This window comes from Trichechus manatus, unplaced genomic scaffold (genome assembly GCF_000243295.1).
Source record: "Trichechus manatus latirostris isolate Lorelei unplaced genomic scaffold, TriManLat1.0 scaffold00029, whole genome shotgun sequence".
NCBI lineage: Eukaryota > Metazoa > Chordata > Mammalia > Sirenia > Trichechidae > Trichechus > Trichechus manatus.
The window spans coordinates 20,904,516-20,923,643 of NW_004443965.1; the positions used below are offsets into that span (position 1 = coordinate 20,904,516).

The 19,128-nt window shown below is 37.7% G+C and overlaps 1 protein-coding gene across 5 annotated transcripts in view; it reads right to left on the bottom strand.

Annotated features, from left to right (window-relative positions):
* The window catches only part of IPO11 (importin 11), a 274,257-nt gene that overhangs the window by 189,240 nt on the left and 65,889 nt on the right, over positions 1–19,128 (bottom strand). For all 5 annotated transcript variants that reach the window (XM_023729611.1, XM_004374553.2, XM_023729613.1 and 2 more), the window contains exons 5-6: positions 17,577–17,780; positions 2,274–2,406 (exon numbers count right to left, since the gene is read on the bottom strand). In XM_023729611.1, coding sequence (XP_023585379.1) covers positions 2,274–2,406; positions 17,577–17,780 — 337 coding nt within the window. The remainder of the gene's footprint in view (positions 1–2,273; positions 2,407–17,576; positions 17,781–19,128) is intronic.

The following is a 19,128-nucleotide window of genomic DNA, read 5'->3' on the forward strand; positions in this document are numbered from 1 at the left end:
ACTGAGCTAAAAGGGTGGCTGGGGGCCATAGTCTCGGGGTTTCTCCAGTCTCCTTTAGGGCAGTAAATCTGGTCTTTTCAACTCTTTTACGTCACCCTTTCTTCCATTCTATTTAGCTACTCTATGTTCAACATCAAGTTTCAGAGTCTCTTCTGACATCAATTTTGGTCTTTTCTTTCTTTCCTTTCTCTTTAATGACCTTTTGCTTTCTTCATGTATGTTGTCCTTGATGTCATCCCACAATTCATTTGGTCTTCAGTCATCAGCGTTTACTATGTCAAATCTATTCTTGAGATGGTCTCTAAATTTAGGTGGGATATGCTCAAGGTTGTAGTTTGTCTCCGTGGACTTGTTTTAATTTTCTTCAGCTTCAACTTGAACTTCCATATGAGTAACTGATGGTCTGTTCCACGGTCGGCCTCTAGCCTTGTTCTGACTGATTATATTGACCTTCTCCATCATCTCTCTCCACAGATATAGTCGATTTGATTCCTGTGTATTCCATCCAGCGAGTTCCACATGTACAGTCACCATTTACACTGCTGAAAAAGGTACTTGCAATGAAAAGCCATTGCTCTTGCAAAATTCCAATATGCTATCTCCAGCATCGTTTCTATCACCAAGGACATCTTTTCCAACTACAGATCCTCCGTTTCCAACTTTCACATTCCAATCACCAATGATTATCAATACATCTTGACTGTATGTTTGATCAATTTCAGAATGCAGATGCTGGTTAAAATCTTCACTTTCCTCATCTTTGGCCTTAGTGGCTGGTGTGTAAATTTGAATAATGGTTGTGTTAATTGGTCTTCCTTGTAGGCGTAGGGATATTATCCTATCACTGACAGCGTTGTACTTCAGGATAGATCTTAAAATATTCTGTTTGACAATGAACGCAACATCATTCCTTTTCAATTTGTCATTCCCGGCATAGTAGACCATATGATTTTCCAATTCAAAATGACCAATACCAGTCCATTTCAGATCACCAATGCCTAGAAAATTGATCTTTATGTGTTCCATTTCATTTTTGATGACTTATAATTTTTCTAGATTCATATTTCATATATTCCACATTCTGATTATTAATGGATGTTTGCAGCTGTTTCTTCTCATTTTGAATCCTGCCACATCAGCAAATTAAGGTCCTGAAAGGTTTATTCCATGCACATCATTAATGCTGACTATAATCTGAGGAAGCAGCTGTTCCTCACTTGTATTCCGAGTGCCTTCCAACCTGAAGGGCTCATCTTCCAGTACTATTATTAGACAGTGTTCCACTGCTATTCATAAGGTTTTCACTGGCCAATTTTTTCAGAAGTAGACTGCCACATCTTTCTTCCTACTCTGTCTTAATCTCGAAGCTCCACTGAAACCTGGCCACCATGGGTGACCCCCCTGGTAACTGAAATACCAGTGGCATAGGTTCCAGCATCACAGCAACGCACAAGTCACCACAGTACCAGAAACTGACAGATGAGTGGTGGAGTGCATATGTAACCAGTTTAATTATATCGAGATATGCATAAGTTAAACAAGGTGAAGGAAGAGTTATTTGTACAAAAGAAAAATAACTACAAAGTAAGCCTTTGTGTCTGAGGAAGAAAGTAACCCTTTATTCTCCCAATATAACCAGGAACAGAAAATCCATCCATAATGGACCACATCTACCACAGTGTCCACCAGACTGAGTCCAGTACAACTAGATGGTGCCTGGCTACCACCACTGACTGCTCTGACAGGGATCACAATAGAGGGTCCCAGACAGAGCTGAAGAAAAATGTAGAACAAAATTCTAACTCACAAAAAATGACCAGACTTACTGGCCTGACAAGAGACTGGAGAAAACCCGAGAGTATGGCCCCCAGACACTCTTTTGGGTCAGTAATGAAGTCACTCCCAAGGTTCACACTTCAGCCAAAGATTAGACAGGCTCATAAAACAAAATGAGACCAAAGGGGCACAACAGCCCGGGGACAAGGACTAGAAGGCAGGATGGGACAGGAAAGCTGGTGATAGGGAACTCAAGGTCAAGAAGGAAGAGTGTTGACATGTCATGGGGCTGTTAACCAATGTCATAAAACAATACGTGTACTGTTTAACAAGAAACCAGTTTGTTCCGTAAACCTTCATCTAAATACAATTTAAAAAAAAAAATCAAACGACGTATTACATTAAAAAAAAGAAAATCCACCCAGAGGACCATTCAGTGACTATTCTGAGGACTGTCATTTCAAAAATAAATACATCTGTATTAAGTTTAACAGTACCTTTCAATGATAGTAAAGTTCGTTCTAGTGAACTTTGAACTGCAGCTTCATTCCCAGAAGAAACTTGTTGCAGGAATGTGTCTGTATGGTGATTCCACAGAGAGCAGGCAAAATTATAAATTCCAGAAGCTAACTGTAAAGAAATATTAACAAATTTGTTAACAATATATTTTAGATTTCAGTAATCAACAGGATCTACAAAATAATACATTTTGGTTTTATAGTTAAACATATTTTCAATGAGATATAAAATAGTCAAGAGTCATTTATGGCAATGTCTCAATTTTTTTAGTCACAATGAATTTTATTAGTATATAATATACTGGGCTGCTGCTACACACACACACACACACATATCTAAATTATTTGTTGAAATAGTACTTAACCTAATGCCTGCACTGGAGTCTGATACTTCCTTATTTTATTTATTTACTAATAGGTGGCAAAACTTAGTAAGCCACTGGCTTATGGACTGTCACTGAGAATATCAAATAAATCAATATATCAAGATATACAAAGAGATCAATTATCTGTCAGTTCTATCTATATGTTTTATTATGTTTATTTAGAACCAGAAGCATCCAAAGCATATGGTTTGTCAGGCTGCTTTGCTAGTCTGTTCCAGTATTTTTAAAACTGTCTCTCATGTGGAGAATTGTTAGCCTCTGCCTCCCAGTCCGAGGCAGAACCATACTCCAGTGATAATCTTCAGTTTTTTCCAGGAGTACTCAAAGCAACCTAGCTTAGCCTATAAAGCCATTTACTTCAAATAAAAATTAGATAGAAGTATATAATGACTTTATCATTTATGTACTTCAGAATACTTATCAAAGATAAATCATTTTTTAACTGATTAAACACTGTGTTTATAAGATTAGGCATCAGGAAACACTCAGAAATGCAATTCTGTTAATAATTTGAAAAACTCAAATTTTATTTCTATTATTTCAGTTCAGTAATTTTAACAGCCTACATGTTCAGGTGTAGAGAACCATGTGTTCCTGGTAACCTTGTACATATCCACACAGGCCTCACAGGCAAAGGCTAGAACTGCAGCTAAACTGAGTCTTTGCAGAACATCTTGTGATCGTCCAAGAACACAAAAGGATGGAGGCTCATAAGGAACTGCTATGAGACCGTCTCACACTTCCTTCCCTATCTCCCCTGAATCGCTCTCTGGAGATACTTTCTCATCACCTCTCCTCAGAATAAAGCTGCAAATTATAAAACCTCTTAGAGTCTAGATCTGGCTCTGCAGCAATAGGATGTCCCAAAACTAGAAGTCATCCAGCCCACTTTGTTGCAGTGTCATCCTTTTTGGTGTGTGGAACAGCATCTTGAGGAACTGGTACCTTTGGCTAACTTCCTTTCTCTGTTCATATTAAGAAATAAACTATCTGAATCTAAAAGTGGCTCATACTTTACCAACTGAATCAGTGAGGGCTTGGCCTTCACTTTCTGTTGTCCTGTGTGTGTGCCTGACAACAGGTACAATAACTATTTACTAAGTCACTTTAGTATACATGGAATATATTCAAAAGAGCAAAAACAAGTTATTTAATCTAAATGCTTCATTATACCAATATATTATATTGATCATTATCTCCATCAACATAGTATTACAGTACAAGTAGCAGTGTCATAAAGAGTAAGGCCCTAAAGTTGACATCATCTCATGAAATAATGTTATAACAGAAAAACAAACACTCAATCTAATCGGAAGGGATATAATCTGAAGAAGAAAACAGCTTTACTTGAAGAATGTAGTACGTTTTACTGACAACTTCAATAAACTTTAAATTCAATTAATAGCTTTCTTAGTTAAGTCAAGACTTTCACAGAGTATGAGGCTTAAACATATTTCTTGAATTAGAAAATCCATGACTAATTCTTATTATACTTACTGTTCAATTTTAAATTATAACACCCTACACTTTTTCAAATGTATAAATCAAAAATTTTTGTCAGCCAAAAGAAAAGTAAAAAAACAGGATTTGGAGGCAGGGAAGTGGTGAGAATTCTACATAAGGATTAAAATTTAAATTTTAAACTAAACTATAATTTCTTAAAGTAGCAAATATTTCAAAAAAATAAAGAAAGAAATCTATAGACTTGGCTCTAATTTTATAGATCCGTTTTGTACTTTGTCTTTACGTAGGAAATAAAACCCAAAGGCTGCCATATCCAAATTTCAAATACAACCAAAAAATTATTATACTCTGAATCAGACTCTTGTTTACAACAAAATGACGACATAAATTATTTTATACCCTTTTTTGTACCTGATCCTTAAGCTACTTGTTTAGCTTCTACATACAGATTCTATTAAAATTGTTCAACAGAATTGTCTTTATATAGAAATTTTTTGTGTCAGTGTTATTTGAAATCAATTCTTTCAAAAAGTTTTTTTCTTTTTTAATTGTGCTTCAGGTGGAAGTTTACCACTTAATTTCTCATTCAAAAATTTATACACAAATTGTCTTGTGACACTGGTTGCAATCCCCACAATATGACAGTACGCTCCACCTTTCCACCCTGGATTCCCTGTGTCCATCTGCCCACTTGCTGTCCCTTCCTGCCTTCTCGTCTTGCTTTCAGACAGGAGTTGCCCATTTGGTCTCCCATATTTGACTGAACTAAGAAGTACGTTCCTCATGTGTGTTATTTTTTTGTTTTAAAGGCCTATCTAATTTTTGGATAATTATGGATAACACTGCGAAGGATGGGAATTCCAGAACACTTAATTGTGCTCATGAGGAACCCGTACATGGACCAAGAGGCAGTCACTCGAACAGAACAATGGATACTGCATGGTTTAAAGTCAGGAAAAGTATACATTTGGGTTGTATCCTTTCACCATAATCATTCGATCTGTATGCTGAACAAATAATCTGAGAAGCTGGACTATGTGACGAAGGAACAGGGCATGAGGCTGGCAGGAAGACTCGTCAACAACCTACGTTATGCAGATGACGCAACCTTGCTTGCTGGAAGTGAAGAGGAATTGAAGCACTTACTGATGAAGATCAAAGAGTACAGCCTTCAGTATGGATTACCCCTCAACATAAAGAAAATAAAAATCCTCAAGAGTGGACCAATAAGCAACATCATAATAAACAGAGAAAAGACTGAAGTTGCCAAGGATTCATTTTACTTGGATCCAAAATCAACACACATGGAAGCAGCAGTCAAGAAATCAAAAGATGTGTTGCACTGGGCAGATCTGCTGCAAAAGACTTCTTTAAAGTGTTACAAAGCAAAGATGTCTCCTTGAAGACTAAGGTGCGCCTGACTCAAGCCATGGCGTTTTCAATCACCTCATACGCAAGTAAAAGCTGGACAATGAAGAAGGAAGACCAAAGAAGAATTGATGCCTCTGAATTATGGTGCTGGCAAAGAATACTGAATATACCATGGACTGCCAGAAGAACAAACAAATCTGTCTTGGAAGAAGTACAGCCAGAATGCTCCTTAGAAGCAAGGATGGCGAGGCTTCGTCTCACGTACTTAGGACATATTATCAGGAGGGATCAGTCCCTGGAGAAGGATATCATGCATGGTAAAGTAGAGGGTCAGTGAAAAAGAGGAAGACCCTCAATGAGATGAACTGACACAGTGGCTGCAACAATGAGCTCAAACATGGCAATAACTGTGAGAACGGCACAGGACCGGGCGGTGTTTTATTGTGTTGTACATACAGTGGCTATGAGTCAGAACCAACTGGACAGCACCTAACAACTGTTTTATAAAAGAGATAAGTATTATTTGCATAACGGGTTCTGTTTAAATCTTCTGATATGAAAATATAAACTAATATTGAATAAACACTATACCATACATTCAGTTATCAATACAGTGTACGCCATTTTAAAATACTATTTTTGAAGTTATATGAGGATTCAGTAATGGTAAAATTTTGTTTTCATGACTACAAAAAGGAAAATACCCCATACACTCACTGAGTTCAGTACTGCTCTTAATAAGAATGTAATAAATTGTTTGAATCAGAAGTCTCCTCTAACAAGACCCTCAGTAAGTCTCATCTCTATTTTATACTACTTAACAAAAAAATGTTCTTTTGTTCTACTATTCGCACAGAGTGCCTATGTAAGATAGAGTTAACATAAACTGTATGTTCTTCTTAGACATATATGTACATGTATATGTAGGTAGGAAACCCTGGTGGCGTAGTGGTTAAGTGCTACGGCTGCTAACCAAAAGGTTGCCAGTTTGAATACACCAAGAGCTCCTTGGAAACTGTATGGGGCAATTCTACTCTGTCCTGTAGGGTCGCTATGAGTCAGAATCGACTCAACGGCAACAGGATGGATTTGGGTTTTTTGTTTTTTTTTTTAAATATATATGTACGTATTTGGTTGGATTTGCTTTTTAAAAGTATATTGCTGGTATTTCTTGATAAAAAGTGAAAGTCACAGAATGAAAACCAATACTGGGTCATCAAAATATCTAGAAAGGCCCATACACATATAGATTAATCCCAAATTATAGCATATACTACAGTAAAATTTAACTAGACTATACAGTGTAATGGATAACTCTGGGTTAAAAATTTAAAATCCACTGATTATACTTCACAAAAAGAAGTTTAAAATTCTGGTATTCTATTATTATCTGTGCTTAACCTTACTTGTAATTTAGAGCTAACGGCACAGTGGTTAAACACTCGACTGCTAACTGCAAGGTTGGTGGTTTAAGCCCACCACCACTCCGTGGGAGAAAGATGTGGCGGTCTGCTTCCATGAAGATTACAGCCTTGGAAACCCTATGGGGCAGTTCTGTTCTGTCCTACAGGGTCACTGTGAGTCGGAATCGTTTCCAAAGCAATGGATCTGTGGTTTTTTGATTTATCATTCACTAGCTATTAAGAGCCATAGGGCCTTTTATCCAATCCTCAATACCTTCCCCTCTACCATCATATGCCAGACTCAATGAGCCCTGGTAGTACAATGGTGAACGTTTGCTCAGCAGCGAACTGAAAAGTTGGCAGTTGGAACTCACCCAGTGGCTCCACAGGAGAAAGACCTGGTGATAGCATATATAACCAGCCTCAATGAAGAAAAAGATGATAACCATTCCCTAGTTCCTCAATTAAAAGTATGATTGCTGTTGCTGTTAGGTACCTTTGAGCGGGTCCCGACTCACAGCGACCCTACAGAACAAAACACTGCCCGGTTCTGTGCCATGCACCATATTCACAATCACTGCTACATTTGAGTCCACTGTTGCTGCCACTGTGTCAGTCCATTTCATCCAGTGTCTTCCTCTTTTTCACTGAAAGTAAAATTAAACTTGAGGAAAATGGTTGACTAAACGGATCCTAACACCAATTCAAGAAGGAAAATATTAAGCGAGAATCTGCACCCTAAATCACTAGCATAATATCTGAATCATGTCAGATGTTATTTTAAAGTTATTTTGAAGTAATGGTTGTTGCTGTTGTTAGATGCCCTAAAGTTGATTCTGACTCATAGTGACCCCATGTGACAGAGCAGAACTGCCCCATGGGGCTTCCTAGGCTATAATCTTTATGGAAGCAGATCACCAGGTCTTTCAATCCAGGAGTTGCTGGGTAGGTTCGAATGCCAGCCTTTTCGGTTAGCTGCCAAGTGCTTAACCACTGCACCACCAGGGCTCCTTAAAGTAATGGTAGTTATAACAAAAGGGCAAAACTGTTTTAACTGTTACAATTTCTTCAGGAACTAATTTTATTATCAGGAGACTATCCCTTTAACAGGAGCCCTAGTGGCACAGTGGTTAAGTGCTCAGATGTTAACTGAAAGGTCAACAGTTCAAACCCACCAGCGGGTCCAGGGTAGAAAGATGTGGCAGTCGGTGTCCATACAGATTTACAGCCTTGGAAACTCTAGGGGGCAGTTCTACTTTGTTTTATAGGGTGACTATGAGTCAGGATTAACTCCACTGCAGTGTGTTTTTGGTTTTAACAGAAATCTACCATCATCATATGTATAATGCAAATTACAGTGTACAGACTACATACACATAAACTTCTCCTCACTCACCCCCAATTCAAAGGACAAGAAATACCAGAGAACATCTCTGAAGACTATACCAAAAGGTTCTTATTGTTACAGATTTGGAAAAGGGAAGCATTTTCATCATGGTGGAATTAACTTCATTAAAATCAAATTCTATTTTGCTCCACAAATTGTGCTTTTTCCACTTGTAATCTAACTCTAAAACATGAGAAAGTTTGGTAATTCAAGTAACCAAAGGTTTTACCATTCCAGCTTATATAACTTTTATCAATTTTGGAAATTTTCATCCCTACTTCTTAAATAAATAAATGAAACAATAGAATTTAGAAAGATATTAATGGCAAAGTTAGACCTTGATCTATTAATTCTTCCCTCTTTCTGGTCCTAAAAAGTAATATTTAGTATGAAAGTACTACTTTAAATAATAAATGTAGATATGCAAAGCACATAACTTTGCTTGATTTGGCCCAGTAGATAGTGTTGAATGAAGGCATACAGCATTTGAGACAGAAAATAAGAAGAAAGAAATAGTAGTATGAGTTTTTTTCAATATTCACCTGTTTCATATTCCAGTTCTGGAGCTAAGCACCTGGTTAAGGACACTAGGTAGCTATTAAAGCTCCAATGCAGAATTCTCTTTAGCTAGTGTACAAAGGACCTCAACACAAATAGAGATGGTTGGGAAGAATAAAGAAGCAATACCACTATACCTTCAGCCCAATAGTGAAATGAGGGAGACAGATAAAGAAGGAACAAACCACAGGAGTCCCTGGGAAGGAACACTGCCAACTGTTATACACCCAAGCCCTGCAAAACTATCTACTCCAGAAAACATCAACTGATGTATGCTTACAGATGGCTCAGCTGGAAAAGAAGGAAATGAAGCAAGCAGGCAGAAGGAATAAAAAATACTTTTTTCTAAATTTTCTTATCAAAAATGTGGAGGGGGAGGGGAATACTCAATTCGACAATATGCAAATAAGCTATTTAATGAAACATTTTAAGTACTGGTTCATGAAAACTCAGATACTTGCACTTTCTTTTTCTAAGCCAGAGGAAACAGTGCCACCCACTGACTGTTTAGTGACTTTAACTGAGAAGCACAGAGACTTGACTTCTTAAAATATCGAAAGCAAACCATTACACAAAGTTTTATTTATTTTAGCACTTCAAATATTCTTAAGCTTTTAAAATCTCAGGACCACTGTCTTCACAATTTTCCCCTTTAAAAAAGTTAGCACCAAAAAGTTTTAAATCAAAGTGTTACAATTCATCACTAAAGTGGGGCAACAAATATTACCTATAAGCTGTAGTCAGAAAAACCTGATTAACCTGAATTTCATCAACAAGGTATACAAGCAACAAATGTATATGGTGGGCTATTATTCTACAAGACAAATGACCCAGTCACTTCAACAAGTCAATGACATTAAAAAAAGGGAAGGATATGAATATTTTTCTAAATTCAAAAATACTTAAAAGACATGACCAAATGTAATATATGCACCTTATTCATTTTTCTGGTTCAAACAAACCATTTGTAAAAAATATATTCGATAAATGCCCAGAGGCAACCTACTCCACCAGAAAGCTGACTGCCCAAAGGCACTCAGCTCCCTCAATCCATGGGCTGGCAAACCCACTGCAACCAGCTGCTTGCTGGTCCTGTGCCTCTGCCGTCTCCAGTGTTACAGCTCTGTCTCCTGGGTCTAGAAGGTTCTCAGCACAGGGATTCTGGGTCCAAAGGATGTGCTCTACTCCCAGCTCTTCTTCTTGATGGTAGTGAGATCCCCCTGTCCTCAACCTCTAGGATTGGCTCTTTTTAAGCCTAGCAGGATGGCAAAACTGACCAATCGCCTTGGTGAGCCATAGACACTATCTGCATAGTCTCACACATGCAAAGGTACCGTGCAGCTTATTGCCCAATCACCGCAAGAATTCCACGCACCTTATTTGCACAGTCCCATCTAATCGTTTTGGGGGAGTTACAAGGCATGGCTTGAAAAGCAATTCACTGCACTGCAAGCACCAACCACTATGTACACATAGTTTAGTGTTATGGATAGAATTGTGTCCCACAAAAATATGTGTTAGAATCCTAACAGCTATATGTATGGATGTAATCCTGACTGGAAATAAGGTCTTCTCTGTTACATTAATGAGGCTACATCAGTGTAGGGTATGTCCTAAACCTAATTACTTCTGACTTAAAAAAAGAGCTTATTAGAAAAAGAAGCGTGCACAAATGTGGGGAAGATATATGCCACGTGAACATCGCCAAGGAACACCAGGGCTACAGAAACTGAGGAGACAAGGATCTTCCGCCAGAGACAATAGAGAGAGAGAGAGAGCATTCCCCTTGAGCTGGTGCCTTCAATTCAAACTTTTAGCCTCCTGAACTGTGAGAAAATAAATTTCTGTTCTTTAAAGGCACCCGTCTGTGGTATTTGTGTTACAACAGCACTAGGAAACTAAGACAACTAGGTAGTAGCAGTATAACAACAAAAGCTACAGTCTTCCCTCATAAAATTCATAGTATAGTGGATCTGACAAAGATAAGTCAGCAATTATAATGCAGCTCGATACAATAAACACTATCCTGGAGTGAGTACAAGGTAGGTAGGCCTATATTTCATTCTATATGGAGACAAAATAAGACACACACTGCAAGAAAACCAAGCAAGAAAGCTGAAGTGATCAGGAAGCTAACTGACACAAACTATCCAAAATAAAGCCCCTGGTTAGACTACAATTTATGGAGATTGCCTAGACTGAAAATAAATTATACCTGAAAACCAAGGAACATTGGTAAGTACAATTTGAGAAAGAAGAACTAATGATTAACACTTCTATAGAAGAGTACCCTTTAATAAAGAGCAACTGTAACCCAGAATCTTTTAGACACTTGACTTTGGAAAACCAGCATAATAGTAAGTTCCAGAGGTGGAAGAGTTTGAGGTAGGATAACGGTGAGGAAAAGAAAAAAGGAATTTATAGAAAGTCTTGAAAGGATAAATAGTCCATTTCTTTACTCCTGGTTGATATCTAGCAAAAGTGACAATAATTTAAAAAGTAGCCTTATGAATAACAAAAAGAATTTCTCTTATACTCAACATCCTTGGATAACTACACGACTAGCTATTTAAACCTACTGGGTTAACAATCAAACGGACATAATGTGGTTCTGGCTTAAACTTTGGTCTATATAAGCATCCCCCGAAGACACTGTTATAAAGGCAGATTCCCAACCCATATCCACAGAGGTGAGGATTACATCAGCAGGGCCCAGAAACCTTTCAATTTGTTTTTGACAGACTCAAAACTAATGCTTGAACATGGAGGACAGCACAAGGTTATACACTACCCTCCTTCCCTATCTCACTCTCAAGGAAGAAGCACTATAGTATGAGTCAAAGACAAAATGAATACTCAGAGACAAAAAGCTGATCCTTTGTAGGAGGAATAAAGGCATTATAAACAGAACCAAACTAGGCCAAGTACTTTATCTTCTAGAATCTCTCTTCACTGGACTGCCTCCCTTCTCTTCCATGTGCCACATACAGTTCACTGATTCCTTTCTACTCAGGACTGGGCTGTCTCCCTTCTTAAAGAATGCAGCACTCCATTGCAGGAATGCAGGGATGGTTAAACGTTAGAAAATCAATCAATGCAATACACATCAACAGAACAAAGGAAAAGAAACACATGATCATCTCTATAGATGTAGAGAAAGCATTTGATAAAATCCAACACCCTTTCTTGATGAAAACCCTGAAGAAAACTGGAATAGAAGGGAAATTCCTCAGTATGATTTAGGGCATATATTAAAAGACAACAGCAATATTATACTTATTAATGAAGAAAGATTAAGAACTTTCCCCTTGAAATCGGGAATAAGACAAGCGTGTCCTCTGTCACCAATTCAATTTAATATTGTGTTAGAAGTCCTAGTCAAAGCATTAACACAAGAAAAAGAAATAAAAGGTATCCAGATTGGAAAAGAAGAAATAAAAGTATCTCTGTTGACGAATGATATGACTCTATATACAGAAAATCCAAAAGTACCCAAAGGAAACTTTTAGCACTAACAGAGGAATTTAACCAATTTGCAGGGTACAAACTTAACAAACATAAATCAGTGGGGTTTCTATACACCAGCAATAAGAAATATGAAAAGGAAATTATAGTTCAAAGACATCAGTTCTTCGGTCTTCCTTATTCATTGTCCAGCTTTCACATGCATACAAGGTGAATTAAAATACCGTGGCTTGGGTCAGGCATACCTTAGTCCTCAAAGTGACATCTTTGCTTTTCAACACTTTAAAGAGCTCTTCTGCAATCTGCAATAAATGATACTGGGAAAATTAGATTTCCACATGCAGAAAAATGCAATAGGATCCACACTCACACCATATACAAAAACAAATTCAAAATGGATTAAGGACCTATCTTACTCATCTAGTGTTGCTAAAACAGAAATACCACAAGTAGATGGCTTTAACAAACAAATTTATTCTCTCACAGTCAAGTAGGCTACAAGTCCAAATTCAGGGCGTCAGCTCCAGGGGAAGGCTCTCTCTCTCTCAACTCTGGAGGAAGGTCCTTGTCATCAATCCTGCCCTGGTTGAGAAGGTTCTCAGCGCAGGGACATGCTCTGCTCCTGGCGCTGCTTTCTTGGTGGTATGAGGTCTCCCTGTCTCTCTGCTCGTTTCTCTCTTTTATATCTCAAAAGAGATTGCCTTAAGACACTAACTCATCTTGTAGATCTCATCAATATAACTGCTGCTAATCTAGCTCATTAACATCATAGTGATAGGATTTACAACACAGGGAAATCACATCAGGTGACAAAATGGTAGACAATCATACAATACTGGTAAGCATGACCTAGCCAAACTAACAGATGTTTCTGCAATACACAACCCAATCCATGACAGGATCTCAATGTGCAAAGTAAAACTGTAAAATTCTTAGAAAAACAAGCAGAGACAATGCTGTCAGGCCTAGCTTTCAACAATGGATTATGCAACATAACAACAAAAGCACAAACAGCAAAAGACAAAATAAATAAATGGGACCTCATAAAATTAAACACTTTTGTTCCTCAAAAGGCTTTACCAAAAAAGTGAAAAGATAAGCTATCGACTGAGAAAGTATCTTCAAAAACCATATATATAACAGGAATCTAATAACCAAAATATACATAAAACTTTGACAACTTAACAACAAATAGACAACCCAATCGTAAAACGGGAAAAGGACTTGAATAGACATTTCACCAAAGAGGACACTCAAAGGGCCACCAAACACAAGAAGAGATGCTCAACATCATTAGTCACCAGAGATGCAAATCAAAACCATAATGAGATACCATTTAATTCCCATTAGGATGGCTAAAATTAAAAAACAAACAGAAAATATCAAATGACGGCGAGCATGTGGGGAAACTAGAACCCTTATCCACTGCTGGTAGGAATGCAGAATGGTACAGCCATTGTGGAAAAGAGTGTGGCAGTTCCTCAAAAGATTAAAAACAAAATTACCACGTTGTTGTTGATGTTGTTAGGTGCTGTCCAGTAGGTTACGACTCACAGTGACCCTAAGTACAAAAGAACGAAACACTGGCCGGTCCTGTGCCATTCTCGTAATTGTTGTTATGACTGAGCCCATTGTTGCAGCCACTGTATCAATCCATCTCATTGAGGGTCTTCTTCTTTTTCACTGACCCTTTACTTTACCAAGCATGATGTCCTTCTCCAGGGACTGATCCCATGTCCAAAGTATGTGAGACAAGTCTCTTCATCCTTGCTTCTAAGGAGCATCCTGGCTGTATTTCTTCCAGGACAGGTTTGTTCATTCTTCTGCACTCCATGGTATATTCAATATTCTTTGCCAACATCACAATTCAGAGGCATCAATTCTTCTTTGGTCTTCCTTATTTACTGCCCAGTTTCCACATGCGTATGCAGCGATTCAAAATACCACGGCTTGGGTCAGATGCAACTTAGTCTTTAAAGTGACATCTTTGCTTTTTAAAACTTTAAAGAGATTTTTGTACAGCACATTTGCCCAATGCAATGTGTCGTTTGATTTCTTGACTGCTGCTTCCATGGGCATTGATCGTGGATCTAATTAAAATGAAATCCTTGACAACTTAAATATTTTCTCCATTTATTACGATGTTGCTTGTTGGTCCAGTTGTGAGGATTTCTGTTTCCTTTATGTTGAAGTGTAACCCATACTGAAGGCTGTGGTCTTTGATCTTCATCAGTAAGTACTTCAAGTCTTCTTCGCTTTCAGCAAGCAAGGTTGTGTCATCTGCGTATCATAGGTTGTTAATGAGTCTTCCTCCAAAACTAACGCAGCGTTCTTCTTCATACAATCCAACTTCTCGGATTATTTGCTCAGCATACAAACTGAGTAAGTATGCTGAAAGGATATAATCATGACTCACACCTTTCTTGACTTTAAACCACACAGTAGCCCCTTGTTCCGTCTGAACGACTGCCTTTTGGTCTGAGTATAGCTTCCTCAGGAGCACGATTAAGTGTTCAGGAATTCTCATTCTTCACAATGTTATTCATAACTGGTTATGATCTACACAGTCTAATCGTCTTTGCATAGTCAATAAAACACAGGTAAATATCCTTCTGGTATTCTCTGCTTTCAGCCAAGATCCATCTGACATTAGCAATGATATCCCTTGTTCCACATCCTCTTCCAAATTCTCTTGAATTTCTGGCAATCTCCATCCACCTCATTAAGGTCAACTCTACTTTGAGGAGGCAGCTCTTCCCAGTCATATTTTGAGTGCTTTCCAACCTGAGGGGTTCATGTTCCAGCACTATATCAGACAATATTCCACTGCTGTTCATAAGGTTTTCACTGGCCAATTTTTTCAGAAGTAGACTGCCAGGTCCTTCTTAGTCTATCTTAGTCGGGAACCTCCACTGAAACCTGTTCACTAAGGGTGACCCTGCTGGCACTCGAAATACCGGTGGTAAAGTTTTCAGTATCACAGCAACACACAAGCCACCTCAGTAAAACAAACTGACAGACTACCATATGACCCAGCAATTCCCAAAAGAATTAAAAGCAGAGACTCAAACAGAGACCTGTACACCAGTGGTCACTGCAGCACTATTCACAATAGCCAAAAGGTGGAACAAAACTAAATGCCCATCAACAGATGAATGGATAAACAAAATGTGGCACATACATATAATGGAATGCTACTCAGCCAGTAGGAAAAATGAAGTCTTGATACATGCTACAATACGGATGGAGCTGGAAGACATTATGCTGAGTGAAATAAGTTAATCACGAAAGGACAAACATTGTATGACCTCACTTATATAAAAAGACAAGAAATGGCAAACGTATTGAGAATAAAGTTTATTAGCGGCTACCAGAGGAGGGAGGGAGGGAGGAAAGTGGTGTCGATGGTGATGGAAAAATTGCATTGATTAAGGGAAGGGCTGCACAGCCAATTACTGTAATTGCTGTCAATAAGTTATACACTTATATAAAGTTGAATCAGCAAAAGTCACGTGATAGGTATATTCACAATGACACCCCACCCCCACAAAAAAAAAAAAAAACAACAGTAGCTGCTGAGGCTGCCTATGTACAACCAAAAACTTCACATAATTTGGTTCCTTGATTTGGAGGTTTAGAGTCATGGTTTCATGAGACACCCCAGTTAACTGGCCTAATAACATGTTTACTGCCTCTGTTCTACCTCCTAGTTCGATGTGTAAGTGTGTGGCCATCCAAGGCACAACAACTGGTCTCTATTAGCCTGGGACAACAGAGGAAGGAGAGTCAGGAATAGGAAGAGGATGTGGAATGTATGGCTAATTGCCTCCATGAACAACTGCCTCCTTTGCCATGAGACCAGAAGAACTGGATGGTACCTGGAAACCATTACTGAACATTTTGATCAAAGATTCCATAGAAGAATTCTAATGAAAAGGGGGAAAATGCAGAACAGAATTTATCCAGACTTCCTAGAGCCATGAAGATTGGATGAACCCCTGAAACTATTGCCCTGAATCTTTAAACCTTAAGACAAAAATATCCACTGAGTCTTCTGGAAACCAAACAATACGTTAGCTTAACTAGTAAGAAAGGTATGCCTTGAGCATTGCGCTTTTAAGAACTATTTATATGGGATCAAACTGATAACAGCAACTCAAAAGATAAGAACCTTAGGGGACAGTGAATTTATGTAAATGGGGGAGGAACGCAGGTGAGAATGGTTTACACAACATGTAGAAGCTGTTGAACTGGTGTATGTTTTGCTGTGTATATTCTCAACAATAACAAAATAAAATTATATTAAAAAAAAAAAAATGAAGCTCTCCTACACATGGAAGGCAAAGTGGGGACCAGCATAGAGTACTGAACAAAGCAGACCTGGGAAAGGCTGCTTAAGAGCATATGGTAAATTTAGGCGCTAAGGGAACTCTGGAAATTCACAGGGAAAAGTCTGCTCATTAGAGGAAAGCAAAAGCAATAAATATATTTCAGTTGAAAGAGGAAAGAAAGACAAAAAAAACTTTCTACAAAACATTATACTTCCTTTTCTGTAGAGTATGCATGGCTCAGAACACACCTGAAACAGTTTCATGAGGCCCTACTATGTGACCTTATAATACGATTTCTAACTGTATACCTTTAATTTCTCTACAATTACCAAAAGTAAGCAAGAACATTGTTAAAAATAATTTTTGAGGTTCATCAGCATTGCATGGTAAGGTTGAACCATATGAAATCACTGTTTTAGTTCCTGAAAAAGTCAAACATAAAAGTGTCAAAGCAACTGAATGGAGAAAGGAAAGTCTTTCCAACAAATGGTGCTAAAACACCCAGTTAAAGGACTCTACTACTCCCAGTTATGTCAGACTCCTTCCTACTCCCGGCCTATGTCCATCACTTACCCAGACACATCAATTTTAATTCCTGAATCTCAAATCTATCCCCTCCTCACTGTTTCCTTTACCACTGCTTCATTTAACACCTGAACTACTTCAATACAGTAGTCTCAAACTGGTATCTTTCCCTTCAGTCTGTTTCCTTCCAGTCAATCCTCCTTCACTGGTATCTAAGTGACCTTTCTACTCAGTTTAAAATGTTCAAAAGTTATCCTTTGTCCTGAACCTTTCTGAGGTATAACAGAAAGAATTCATAATCTTTCAATAAAACATTAACCTTGAGGTAAAACTAGTCATTTTTATACAATAAACACCAGTTTTCATAATCAAAACTATGTTAACTCACTTACATCATAAAATAATTTCCTATCAGCAGCCAGTCGTTTAGACGCCAGAGTCTTCGTAACATGATAGAAGGTGAGTAATGCTCTGTGCTGTCGAAGATCATCTTGGACTTTAACAGATTCTATAAGAGTGGGAATCAGTTCAGGCCACTGTCTAGGACAATCCAATCTAGCAACTTTTGCAATCAGCACTGCGATCTGAGTTGCAATCTAGAGGGAAAATATTAATCATCAGAAATAAATGTATAGAATCAAAGCAATGGATACAGAATACATTCACAGTTGAAAATAACATTTTCTGTTTATGGTACACTTGACAAAAATGAATAAAATTTCACTAAACAATTGTTGAAGACAGTGGTTCTCAGAGTGTAGAGATTGCTGGGGACCTACGACCTTTTCAGGGTGAGTATGGGGTCCTCCCTCTTCCAATTACCTATCAGTGTGAGGCTACATTTTCTTCATATTCAACCAGAACAATACATCACAACAGAGTAAATGAAGGAAGAGATATAAAAAGCTAGATGTCTTCTTTTTAATTGTCAGACATTAAAGATATTTACAAAAATGCAAAATATTGCCACTCTTCTCATTAATTTTTATTGTTTTAAGAAATAGCTATTTTTCATTTTTAAATGTTTTTTATGTTAGCAAATAATGTTTTTTTAAATGAACTGAGAAATAAGTGTTTTTAAAATTTCTCAGTTTTAACTTTTTTTTAATTTTTAATTGTTGTGCTTTAAGTGAAAGTTTACAAATTCAAGTTACTCTCTCATACAAAAATCTATATACACATTGTTATGTGACTCTTGTTGCTCTCCCTAAACTGTGACAACACACTCCTCCTTTCACCCCGGATTTCCCGTGTCCATTCAACCAGCTCCTGACCCTCTGTGCCTTCTCATCTCGCCTCTGGACAGGAGCCACCCATTTAGTCTCAGGTATCTACCTGAGTCAGTTTTAACTTCTGATACAGTTACTATCAGTACATCTAACCCTTTGGGGTCTACTATTTTAACAATATAAGGAGGTCCCAAGATCACAAAGTTTTAGAACTACTGACTTAAGACTAGAAATTAACATCAAATATTAGGTGTTTAAATAATGATATATCTACAGATCAGTGTTTCCCAAATGCTGGTTGATAGAACACTAAGGCAGAGACTTAACCCCCAGTCACCCAGACCCCTCTTAACCACCTCCTGCCCGAATGAGAGTAGCTCAGTTTCTCTCCATTATCACTCTTCTCCATGTCTAGAAATTGCAAAGCAGAGAAGTGCGTTAACTTAAAAGTCAAGATAAGACTGAGCTGAAGCACCAATTACAGTTGTGTTTTAATATTCAAATCAAAGCAATCAAATATAACAAACAGCATTAACTTGGACAAATTTAAGAGTTTTTGGAGCCACAGAAAAAACTTATTTTATTCATAAAAGAAAAATCTCACTATGAGGGAAAGAAAAAATAAAACTTTATAATCTATATCTATCCCCTACATTGTAGTGGTAATTGAAAATGTGATGGCTTATAGGAAATAGATAAAAATCTGAAGACATTC